Source organism: Ovis canadensis, chromosome 2 (genome assembly GCF_042477335.2).
Source record: "Ovis canadensis isolate MfBH-ARS-UI-01 breed Bighorn chromosome 2, ARS-UI_OviCan_v2, whole genome shotgun sequence".
Classification (NCBI taxonomy): domain Eukaryota; kingdom Metazoa; phylum Chordata; class Mammalia; order Artiodactyla; family Bovidae; genus Ovis; species Ovis canadensis.
Window position 1 is genome coordinate 226,098,609 of NC_091246.1, and position 12,058 is coordinate 226,110,666.

The following is a 12,058-nucleotide window of genomic DNA, read 5'->3' on the forward strand; positions in this document are numbered from 1 at the left end:
TGGGGGCAGGGTCCAATATATACATATTTATTATAAATCACAGTATTACCTGCAGAATGGGAAATAAGGGGGTTCTCTACATCACTAAACAGGGAGGGTCTTTCTACAGACTGAGGTGGGATAAAATAGGAGATAAGTTTAGCTGTAGTGTTCTAGAAACCTTACCAGCAGATGTGCTTCTCAGACTCTTTTGCATCCACAAAGATCTATCCACTTACCTGCTCAGGATCTGGAGAAATGTTTGGACCATTATCCATCTGCTGTATCTCCATCTCCCCTCTGCCTTTCCTCTCACTTGCAGGTATTCCCCTTCCATGAAGAGCCTTGGCAACAAATTCATGCATCTGACCAACTACAGTGTCAATAAAAAGAATGCTGAGTACCAGGCCAATGAAGATGAAACAGCCTGCCAGGGCCACAAATGGTACCTAGACAGTGTCCCCATCAAGTGGAGGCCTGGAGGAATACAGGGTTCTAGGGTTTGGGGAGGTTTCAGGGGAGTGGTGAATGGAGGAGTAATATAAGACCCAGAGATTATATAAATACTTGGCAATTCAGAATTGGTGTGTTTGTATCCAAACTCCTCTCTGTCCTAATTCAAAACATAAAAAGAAGACATATGAAGAAGATACCTTTGGGCCTCTTACTCCTTTTTCTTCCTCTTGGCTGATCATTCATAGATTCTAACCCTAAATACTCCCTTCTTCTCCCCTGCCTCACAGGGCACTGAAGGCTTTATGGAGCTACCTGAGCCAGAAGGGAGTCAACAGTGATGCCATCTGGGAGAAGATAAAGGATGTTGTTGTCAAAACCATCATCTCGTGAGTCACACTGCCACCCTGGGTGTGGGGCCTGCCACCAAATCCTCTTTTTCTTGTGGGCCTCCACACTGCTGTTCTCTAGACTGTAGACCATGCTGTGTTTCCGTTTCTGAGGACAGGGTTTAGGAAGGAATAGAGAAGACTTAAATCCTGCTCTACTGAACTGCATCCCCAGAAGCTGGCTCCAGGTCGCAGGCATCTCTAGAGCTGCTTTTCTTGGGTGGCTTCTTTTTTCCCATCTCTGAGCCACTCCATGGGCCTAGGCAGCTCTAGGCAGGGTCTTTGGGAGGAGCTGAACTGAATACTTTATCTTCCCTGGGACCAGGTCAGAACCCTATGTGACCAGCTTGCTGAAGATGTACGTGAGGCGGCCTTACAGCTGCCACGAGCTCTTTGGTTTCGATGTCATGCTGGATGAGAAACTCAAGCCCTGGGTTCTAGAAGTGAACATCTCCCCCAGGTAGGTGTTCTCAGGGCACACAATAGGAGCCTTTTCTTGGCCTCCTGGTCCTATTTCTGCTCCAGTCTTGCTGATTTGGGGAAGACCTTTCCTTCCCTAAATCCCTTCATAGTTAGTTTACCATTTACTGTTTGTTTGTTCTTGCCATCATCTCAAGGTTTTCTGATACTGGAGACAGGCTGTTAAAAGTTGCTCTTTTAAACTTGATACCTACTGCATGCTTTTCCTCTAGCAAACCAAAGTCACAGGCAGGAGCCTCCCTGAGTGAGGTTATTATTCGCTATCTGTGGGGCAGGAAGACCCCCACGATGGTCATGAGTTTGGATGTAAATGTGGCTGGTGTTGACTTGGACATGTCAGTTTTAGTGTCTGGAAACAGTTGGACTGGAAACAGTTTTAGTGTCTGTGCTTGTAGCACTCTTTGCATGTTTTCCTCAAAGCCTCCACTCCAACTCTCCGCTGGACATCAGCATCAAAGGCCAGATGATCCGTGACCTTCTGAACCTGGCAGGCTTTGTTCTGCCCAATGCAGATGATATTGCTTCCAGCTCCAGCAGCTCCAGCAGCTCCACCACCAGGTCAGCCTCCTTGCTTGTCTGACTCTGGGAAGGGATGGCGTCTGGGTGTTCCCTCCTACTTGGTCTCCCTTGCTGCTCCATCTCCCACTGCAATATATCCACACACCACTGCCATGTCAGTGTTCCTAAAGGCATGTTTGGTTAATTGCTCCCCTGCCGGGGAATCCCTACAGGGCCTAGGAACCAGCTTTAAATTCCTCAAGCAGTCAAGGCCCTAGCCGGTTTTTCCCAGGCACCCCTCCCTTTACTCCTCTTCCCAGCTCATGTGCTCTGACAAACTGGATCACTCTTAGAACCTCAGGGTTGGAAGGATCCTTAAGGATTAGTTAGTCCAGTCTCCTCTCTGAATTGTGTGCTGCCTCTCATTGTTCCCCTATGGTGTCCCCTCCTCTGCTCGTGGGGTTCCTTCCTCCTGAAATTCTACTCAGCAAGACCTCCCTGTTTTGACCTTACCCATCCATCCAAGCCTAGCTGAAGGCAACCTCTACATGAAACCAGCTCAATGTGTGCTCTCCTCCACACCCTCAAAACACTCAGAACCACACTTGAGGAAAGGGAGCTAATATTTAGTTGTTATCTCCTTTGTGTACAGAAAAGCCTAAAGTTTCTCTCCAAAGTAGCCCATGAAGTTGGTATTAGTATCCTCAGTTTACAGATGAGGAAACTGAAAAATCACTGGGATTAAGTGACCCATCCAAGGTCATTGATCTGCAGAGCTATAGAGCTGGGCTTCAAATCCTAGTTTGTAGCAACAAGACTTGTTTTCCGCATTGTACCTCATAGTTTTAGACTTGGCTCTGTGCTGTAGTTGTTGTTTGATCCCGGGCCACCCCGTGAGCTCCTTGGAGGCCGTCTTTGTGTCTGTCAGTAGTAATTGTAGTAATGTGAAGTAAGGGGCAGGGCGTCAGGGAGCTTATCCAGGATCATACAGCCAGTAGGGCCAAGCTGGGTATTTAGTAAGTGTTTGCTCAGTTAAACTACACTGAAGTATACAGTGATTATTCCATGGTCTTTTTTTTTTTTCTTTCCATTTAAATACATCTTAAAGAGGATGCTTGGTACCCTTTTAGTTCTTTCGTGGTTCTTGATCTTTGACTCTTGGGCTATTTGAGTGTAGTGCACTGCAGTCTGATCTACTCCAGTAACAAACTTCTGTCCATCCTCTTTCTCTTCTCCTGAGGAGGATGTCTTTCTAGGCTGAACCTTCTCTATACATGTCCTCAGGATGTGAAGCTGCTGACTTTACCCCTTGCCCCCTTCCCTCCCCCTGCCTTAGCCTGCCCAGCTCTCCCAGGGACAGATGTCGAGTGGCCCCAGAGTACTTCACTGCACAGAAGATGAAGAAAGCCTATTACCTGACCCAGAAAATTCCTGATCAGGTAGGAGACTGCCTTTACCACAGTGCCAGCAGAAAGCTTCCCTCGTTAAACCCATGGAGCCCCGAGGCAAACAGCTCTTCATCCCTCTCAGGCAGGATTTCTTACATACCCACGTGCAGGGATTTGCTGGCATGTTTGTCACTAGAGGGGACTACCTTGGTGGCTCAGATGGTAAAGCGTCTGCCTACAATGTGGGAGACCTGGGTTTGATCCATAGGTCAGGAAGATCCCCTGAAGAGGGAAATGGCAATTAGAGGAGAGAGCTGATGGCCTTTAGTATTTGTTCGACAACCAGTGTTCTTAGCAAAATACTGTACCAGTCCACCCTTCTTGTAGAGCTGTTGACCCTTTGGGTTTCTTTCCCAGAGGGGCACTGAGCTCCTGGAAGGCTTAACTTTCTCAGAGCAGATAAGGGAGTCTGACAGAAGGATGGCAAACATAAGGCTGTGGCCAGATCTGAGTTGCTGGATTCTGATCTTGACTTCATCCAACAAATCATTTAACGTCTTGCCCCCTGGCTCTCCTCACCCCTGCCAAGAATCTCTTCATCTTCTGAATAAGCTCAATAGATTTGGGAATAGATGAGGTCCAAAGCTAGCCATCTCAGCCTGCCTTAAGTGGTCTTTGGAAAGTCCCGGAGCCTTAGGACCCTGAAGCCGTGCTCCCCACCCCCAGTTTCTTCATTCTCTGCCTCTGGCTTACGTGCTTTGCCGCTCCTTTCTCCCCGCCCCCCACCCCACCCCCGGTCTTTGGGCCGTAGGACTTCTACGCATCTGTGCTGGATGTCCTGACACCAGATGATGTTCGGGTTCTAGTCGAGATGGAGGATGAGTTTTCTCGCCGTGGTCAATTCGAACGCATTTTCCCATCTCGAATCTCTTCTCGCTATCTCCGCTTTTTTGAGCAGCCACGATATTTCAACATTCTCACCACCCAGTGGGAACAGAAGTACCATGGCAACAAGCTCAAAGGTGATGTGTCTTCCCTGCCCCCAGGAGGCCATGTTTAATGAAAGATTAAATCCCAGTAGACCAAGAAACAGGCCTCTGGCAAGAATAGGCCAGTTGATTCCACCTTTTTTTTTTTTTTAAGATGACTCTTTTATTAATTAATTATTTTGGCTACACTAGGTCTTCACTGCTGTGGATGGAGTTTCTCTAGTTTTGTGACAAGCAGGCTCTAGGGCCTAGGCTCAGTAGTTGTGATGCATGGGCTTAGTTGTCCCACAGTATGTGGGAGCTTCCCAAACTGGGGTTCAAACCTGTGTCTCCTGCATCAACAGGCAGATTCTTAGTCACTGGACCACCAGGGAAGTACGATTCAGATTCCATCCTCTTGAGTCCACCCTTGTTAATCTCATCCTAGGAGTAGATCTGCTTCGGAGCTGGTGCTACAAAGGGTTCCACACAGGAGCCATCTCTGACTCTGCTCCAGTGGTGAGTGATGCTGCCAGGATACAGGGGACGGCCCTGCCTCAGCTCCTCCCTCTCCTGCCCTAAGCGTTCAGCCTGGGTTGGGTGCGGGTCCAGACCCTCTCACTTCTTCCTAGGGTTCCGCAGGCCTCTGTGTCTCAGGACCCTTCCCTTTCAAGGGATACTTGCCTCCGGCATTCCCTGGATACCTTTCTTTCAAGAATCAAAAGTGCTTTGTAGCCTCACCTTCTTGTCTGAATCAGGAGGGGGCCAAGACTTACTCTCCCCAACATGGGCCCATTCTGGCAGGGTCGCCCTTTAGTCACTCCAAGGTGGAGCTGGGAAAGAGGCCCAAGACCCAGACTCTCCCCTGATCTTGACCTAGCCCTTTTGGTGTCATTGCTTCCTTTGCTTCCAGTGGACTCTCCCGGCCTCAGTTCTGACTGTCCCAAAGGCTGATGTGACACTCAGTGCTTTCTCCAAGCAGGAGACTGTCAAGCTGAGGTGAGTGCTGCCTGGACAAGGGAAGGGTGCTGGGGGTGAATTCAGGGAGTTTCCTTCCTTCCTCTCTTCCCAGATTCTGATGAGATCAGTATTCTCCAGTTGGGGGTTGGTGGGACTATCAGAATACTCTGTCACAGCCTCCTCTTCCAGGTGGCTTTTGGTATGCCTCGTAAAGCTGAGCTGGAGCACAGACTCATCCCCAGAAGCAGCCATTTTCAGCCATACTGCAATGAATACTGTGAATGCCTGCTCTGTACTCCACAGGGAGCAGACTGTGGGTTAAAGTCTCAGTTACACAGAGTCTCAGCCATTTCTTTCCTCCTGTTCCCTTCAGAAAACATGGCTCCACCGAGCAAAATATACCGCTGTCTGAAGATGGGACCATGCCCAAGCTGAAGAAGACACAAGCTGGCCTTTCCCCTCCTCCCAGGAAACTCAGTTCCTCAGAGGACAGTGAGGACACCAGCAAAGAGCCCAGCCTCTCCACCCAGTTGTTACCTGTGATCAAGTACTCTGGGCAGACTTCAAGACTCTCCGCTTCCACCAGCTCCCAGTCAGCTGGTGGCTCCCTCCTGGCTGCTGTGAGCCTGTGACAGGCCTCTCTCCATTAGCCTGCCCAGGCATACCAGCGTCAGCTACCTCACGGGAACCGGCCGGCCGGCCAGCCTGAGCCCCTACCCCCTCCACTCTGCCCCTCCTCAGAGTATTTTTTGAAGTGGTTGAATTGTAGAGATGGGTATTTGGCGGGCTGGAGGGGTGGTTGGGAGGGGGAGAAGGTGAGACAGGTTCACTGGCTGGCAGCTTATGTCTCAGCAGAGAAGCTAATGATGGCTACTCAGCCTTATAAAGCAGGGTTTGGTTTCTACCTTCAGAGAGCCATGTGTGGTTTGTTTTGGTGCAGTGGTTTTGGTCAAGAGGAGAAAGCATATCGAACATATTTGGGCCTGAATTCCCTTGCTCTCTATATAATTGAAGAGGTTGCCCTGAGGGTCCTTATTTCCTCAGGTCTCACCCTCTCCCCTTCCCAACCCCTATCCTGAGGAGTCACTTTCAGAAACCTTCAGAACTTCCTCAGTACTTGGGCAAACAGAGATCATGACATGCAGAACCAGTTTCCTATCGTCCTTGTTTTGGGGGCATCACCACCTCAGACCATTTTTCCTTTCATGTACCCACCCAGCCAGTAGCCTTTGGTCTTCCTGCTCTGACCTCACATCACTACTTGTTCAGCTTTCTAGACTTCCCTCTCAAGGATGTTACCTCTTTAGCTCTTAGGTGAGAGCTTCTGTGAACTTTGTGAATTTCTCATGGCTGCAGTAAAGGAGCCCAGATAATCCCAAGAGAAGGGTGGAGGAGCTGATGTTCCCCCTTCACTCTGGTGATCGAGGTCTGGCTCACAGGTCTCTGGGGCATGCAGACTCTGGTGGCCTGGCTGGCAGGTTTCAGAAACAGCCACCCCTGTAGCGTGGCCTTCCAGTCAGGCTCCTGGCTAAACTCATACACTGAACTGGATCTACCTCCTGCCCCAAGACTCAGCCAGTAGTGAGTGTTTAGTAAATGTTGTTCACGTGAATTGGAGATCTCCCAGAATGCGAACACCTAAACCAGAAGTTCTCCTCCTGCCTGGGCTGAAGTGCCGCCCAGGGGGAAGCCAAGGTGGGAGAGTTTCGACCAGAAAGTTTATTTTCACTTGAACTATGCGCCTCCTTAACTTGACACCTCCTGGTTGCCTCTCGGCCCCCTCCCCAGCCCTACAGTCCCTTCTTACTTCAGTTTATTTTTGTCCCAGCAGGGCCCAACAAGAAGCCACTTGGTCCCTTGATTCTGATACCCAGGTTTTCCCTTTAGTGTATCAGGCAGGAAGCTCTGCTCATGGTCTGACCCCAGACTGTGAACAAGGCTTTCTCTGCCTTTGTTCTTGAGCTTTGGAAAGATAGCCTGCTCCATTCCCTGCTCTGGGAGTTCTGTGGTGAGTTGGAAGGGAACCCTGGAAAAAGCCCTGAGAGGCCTGACTGGGTTTAAGGCCATACCGCTGATATGTGAAGACCATGTTGACAGTTGGGAAGAAAGCTGGATAGCAAAGTCCTGAGGCATTGCTGCTCGATGGCAAGGACTTCAAAGTCAGGGCCACAGGAGAGGTGCTTGACAGTCCTGTTCAATCTCTTCTGATAGCCTGGAAGCCAGCTCCCTCTTGTCCTCTGTGGGTGCCATGTCCTAGCGCAGATGTCAAAACAAACCTTGTGATGAGGACAGGAAGCAGCCTTCCTATGAGACCAGCCACCTGCTTAAGCTGTTTGGCTGTGGCTGGTCCTCTGGTGCAAGGGCTCAGGTGCAGAGGCCTGACTGAGCTGTGCTACTCCCTGGAAACCAGCTTCAATACCATGCCTCTGAGAATCCCCAGAGAGCACAATCACTTCCATTCCCGTAACTGGAGGAGGGACTGGCCTTGCAGTATGATGAGAGGCAAGGGAGTGAGTGGTGAGGAAATTAAATGAGTGGTGGGGACAGACTGTTCTCAGTAGTTTAAAGGGCTTCTCTGGTGGCTCAGATGGTAAAGAATTCCCTGCAATGTGGGAGACCTGGGTTTGATCCCTGGGTTGGGAAGACCCCCTGGAGGAGACCATGGCAACCCACTTCAGTATTCTTACCTAGAGAATCCCCACAGACAGAGGAGCCTGGTGGGCTACAACCCATGGGATTGCAAGGAGTCAGGCATGACTGAGCACCTAAGTACAGCAATAGTTTAAAACATGTTTGTACTTTTTAAAATTTTCATCACCTTTGAGTGTCTGATAGATGTGAGTGGGTTGCTGGATGGGAGAAAGGAATGAGGTTTATGTATCATACTTCCCTTTCAACCTTAAGAGAAAATGAAATCTTGCTTATTAAGCATTCAGCATACATACTTAGCAGTGCATCAGTTCAGTTCAGTTCAGTCGCTCAAGTCGTGTCTGACTCTTTGCGACCCCATGAATTGCAGCATGCCAGGCCTCCCTGCCCATCACCATCTCGCGGAGTTCACTCAGACTCAGGTCCATCGAGTCTGTGATGCCATCCAGCCATCTCATTCTCTGTCATCCCCTTCTCCTCCTGTCCCCAATCCCTCCCAGCATCAGAGTCTTTTCCAATGAGTCAACTCTTCACATGAGGTGGCCAAAGTACTGGAGTTTCAGCTTTAGCATCATTCCTTCCAAAGAAATCCCAGGGCTGATCTCCTTCAGAATGGACTGGTTGGATCTCCTTGCAGTCCAAGGGACTCTCAAGAGTCTTCTCCAACACCACAGTTCAAAAGCATCAGTTCTTCGGCACTCTGCCTTCTTCACAGTCCAACTCTCACATCCATACATGACCACAGGAAAAACCATAGCCTTGACTAGACGGGCCTTAGTCAGCGAATTAATGTCTCTGCTTTTGAATATATTATCTAGGTTGGTCATAACTTTTCTTCCAAGGAGTAAGCGTCTTTTAATTTCATGGCTGCAATCACCATCTGCAGTGATTTTGGAGCCCCAAAAAATAAAGTCTGACACTGTTTCCACTGTTTCCCCATTTATTTCCCATGAAGTGATGGGACTGGATGCCGTGATCTTCGTTTTCTGAATGTTGAGCTTTAAACCAACTTTTTCGCTCTCCTCTTTCACTTTCATCAAGAGGCTTTTTATTTCCTCTTCACTTTCTGCCTTAAGGGTGGTGTCATCTGCATATCTGAGGTGATTGATATTTCTCCCGGCAATCTTAATTCCAGCTTGTGTTTCTTCCAGTCCAGCATTTCTCATGATGTACTTTGCATATAAGTTAAATAAACAGGGTGACAATATACAGCCTTGACATACTCCTTTTCCTATTTGGAACCAGTCTGTTGTTCCATGTCCAGTTCTAACTGTTACTTCCTGACCTGCATACAGATTTCTCAAGAGGCAGGTTAGGTGGTCTGGTATTCCATCTCTTTCAGAATTTTCCACAGTTTACTGTGATCCACACAGTCAAAGGCTTTGGCATAGTCAATAAAGCAAAAATAGATGTTTTTCTGGAACTCTCTTGCTTTTTTGATGATCCAGCGGATGTTGGCCCTTTGATCCCTGGTTCCTCTGCCTTTTCTAAAACCAGCTTGAACATCAGGGAGTTCACGGTTCACGTATTGCTGAAGCCTGGCTTGGAGAATTTTGAGCATTACTTTACTAGCATGTGAGATGAGTGCAATTGTGCGGTAGTTTGAGCATTCTTTGGCATTGCCTTTCTTTGGGATTGGAATGAATACTGACCTTTTCCAGTCCTGTGGCCACTGCTGAGTTTTCCAAATTTGCTGGCATATTGAGTGCAGCACTTTCACAGTATCATCTTTCAGGATTTGAAACCGCTCAACTGGAATTCCATCACCTCCACTAGCTTTGTTTGTAGTGATGCTTTCTAAGGCCCACTTGACTTCACATTCCAAGATGTCTGGCTCTAGATTAGTGATCACATCATCATGATTATCTGGGTTGTGAAGATCTTTTTTGTACAGTTCTTCTGTGTATTCTTGCCACCTCTTCTTAATATCTTCTGCTTCTGTTAGGTCCATACCATTTCTTTCCTTTATCGAGCCCATCTTCACGTGAAATGTTCCCTTGGTATCTCTAATTTTCTTGAAGAGATCTCTAGTCTTTCCCATTCTGTTGTTTTCCTCTATTTCTTTGCATTGATCACTGAAGAAGGCTTTCTTATCTCTCCTTGCAATTCTTTGGAACTCTGCATTCAGATGCTTATATCTTCCCTTTACTCCTTTGCTTTTCGCCTCTCTTCTTTTCACAGCTATTTGTATGGCCTCCTCAGACAGCCATTTTGCTTTTTTGCATTTCTTTTCCATGGGGATGGTCTTGATCCCTGTCTCCTGTACAATGTCACGAACCTCATTCCATAGTTCATCAGGCACTCTATCTATGAGATCTAGGCCCTTAAATCTATTTCTGACTTCCACTGTATAATCAAAAGGGATTTGATTGAGGTCATACCTGAATGGTCTAGCGGTTTTCCCTACTTTCTTCAATTTGAGTCTGAATTTGGTAATAAGGAGTTCATGATCTGAGCCACAGTCAACTCCTGGTCGTTTTTGTTGACTGTATAGGGTTTCTCCGTCTTTTACTGCAGATAATATAATCAATCTGATTTCGGTGTTGACCATCTGGTGATGTCCATGTGTAGAGTCTTCTCTTGTGTTGTTGGAAGAGGGTGTTTGCTATGACCAATGCATTTTCTTGGCAAAACTCTATTAGTCTTTGCCCTGCTTCATTCTGCATTCCAAGGCCAAATTTGTCTGTTATTCCAGGTGTTTCTTGACTTCCTGCTTTTGCAGAATGTGACAGAATGTGGTCCACTGGAGAAGGGAATGACAAGCCACTTCAGTATTCTTGCCCTGAGAACCCCATGAACAGTAGGAAAAGGCAAAATGATAGAATACCAAAAGAGGAACTCCCCAGGTCATTAGGTGCCCAATATGCTACTGGAGATCAGTGGAGAAATAACTCCAGAAAGAATGAAGGGATGGAGCCAAAGCAAAAACAATACCCAGCTGTGGATGTGACTGGTGATAGAAGCAAGATCTGATGCTGTAAAGAGCAATATTGCATAGGAACCTGAAATGTCAGGTCCATGAATCAAAGCAAATTGGAAGTGGTCAAACAAGGGATGGCAAGGGTGAACGTCGACATTCTAGGAATCAGCGAACTAAAATGGACTGGAATGGGTGAATTTAACTCAGATGACCATTCTATCTACTACTGTGGGCAGGAATCCCTCAGAAGAAATGGAGTAGCCATCATGGTCAACAAAAGAGTCTGAAATGCAGTACTTGGATGCAGTCTCAAAAACGACAGAATGATCTCTGTTTGTCTCCAAGGCAAACATTCAGTATCACAGTTATGCAAGTCTATGCCCCAACCAGTAACGCTGAAGAAACTGAAGTTGAACGGTTTTATGAAGACCTACAAGACCTTTTAGAACTAGCAGTGCATACCCACAATATAAGGTGTTTGGCTAAATAAGCAATTAGGGGGAAGTAATGAGATTTGGGGGAAAGTTTAAGTTTGAGAATGTTGTTGTTCAGTTGGTTAGTCATGTCTCACTCTTTACGACCCCATGAATTACAGCACACCAGACTTCCCTGTCCTTCACTATCTCCCTGAGTCTGCTCAAACTCATGTCCACTGAATCAGTGATGCCATCCAACCATCTTGTCCTCTTTTGCCCCCTTTTCTTGCCCTCAATCTTTCCCAGCATCAGTTGGTCAGCTCTTCGCTTCAGGTGGCCAAAGTATTGGAGCTTTAGCTTCAGCATCACTTCTTCCAATGAATATTCAGGGTTGACTTTGAATGAAAAAGATGCTGGGATTCTTGGCCCCCGGAGAAGAATTTAATCCGGGGCCAGAGACAAGGCTTGATCACTCAGAGCTTTTTTGTAATAAAGTTTTATTAAAGTATAAAGGAGACAGAGAAAGCTTCTGACATAGGCATCAAAGGGGGTAGAAAGAGTACCCCCCTGCTAGTCTTCAGCTGGATGTTATATAATCACTGCTGTTGCTGTTGCTAAGTTGCTTCAGTCGTGTCTGACTCTGTGCGACCCTATAGACGGCAGCCCACCAGGCCCCCCCATCCCTGGGATTCCCCAGGCAAGAACACTGGAGTGGGCTGCCATTTCCTTCTCCAATATAGTCACTAGCAGTCTGTTAATAAAAGAAAGGAATGTCTTAAAACTCAGGATGGCACCAGGCCCCTCACCCATAAGATGCATCTTGGCACCAAATGGTTCATCCTGGGCCATAAAATGATTAACTTGAATCTTGAAGAAGGGCAGATCACCATACAAATAGTTTTGTTTACATAGATTAGGGGAACAATATCTGAATATAACATACTGGTTTGTCAAGTCT

The 12,058-nt window shown here is 47.4% G+C and overlaps 1 protein-coding gene across 7 annotated transcripts in view; it reads left to right on the top strand.

The window, feature by feature from the left end:
* The window catches only part of TTLL4 (tubulin tyrosine ligase like 4), a 33,177-nt gene extending 27,158 nt beyond the window's left edge, over positions 1–6,019 (top strand). For 4 of the 7 annotated variants that reach the window (XM_069574537.1, XM_069574539.1, XM_069574538.1 and 1 more), the window contains exons 11-19: positions 302–424; positions 723–821; positions 1,147–1,281; positions 1,722–1,859; positions 3,136–3,238; positions 3,999–4,209; positions 4,604–4,674; positions 5,069–5,154; positions 5,489–6,019. In XM_069574537.1, coding sequence (XP_069430638.1) covers positions 302–424; positions 723–821; positions 1,147–1,281; positions 1,722–1,859; positions 3,136–3,238; positions 3,999–4,209; positions 4,604–4,674; positions 5,069–5,154; positions 5,489–5,747 — 1,225 coding nt within the window. In that variant the 3' untranslated portion in view covers positions 5,748–6,019. Of the gene's footprint in view, positions 1–301; positions 425–722; positions 822–1,146; positions 1,282–1,721; positions 1,860–3,135; positions 3,239–3,998; positions 4,210–4,520; positions 4,675–5,068; positions 5,155–5,488 lie in introns of all 7 variants that reach the window. The other 3 variants (XR_011254026.1, XR_011254027.1, XR_011254028.1) reach the window with 2 other exon arrangements.
* Positions 6,020–12,058: the final 6,039 nt, after the last annotated feature.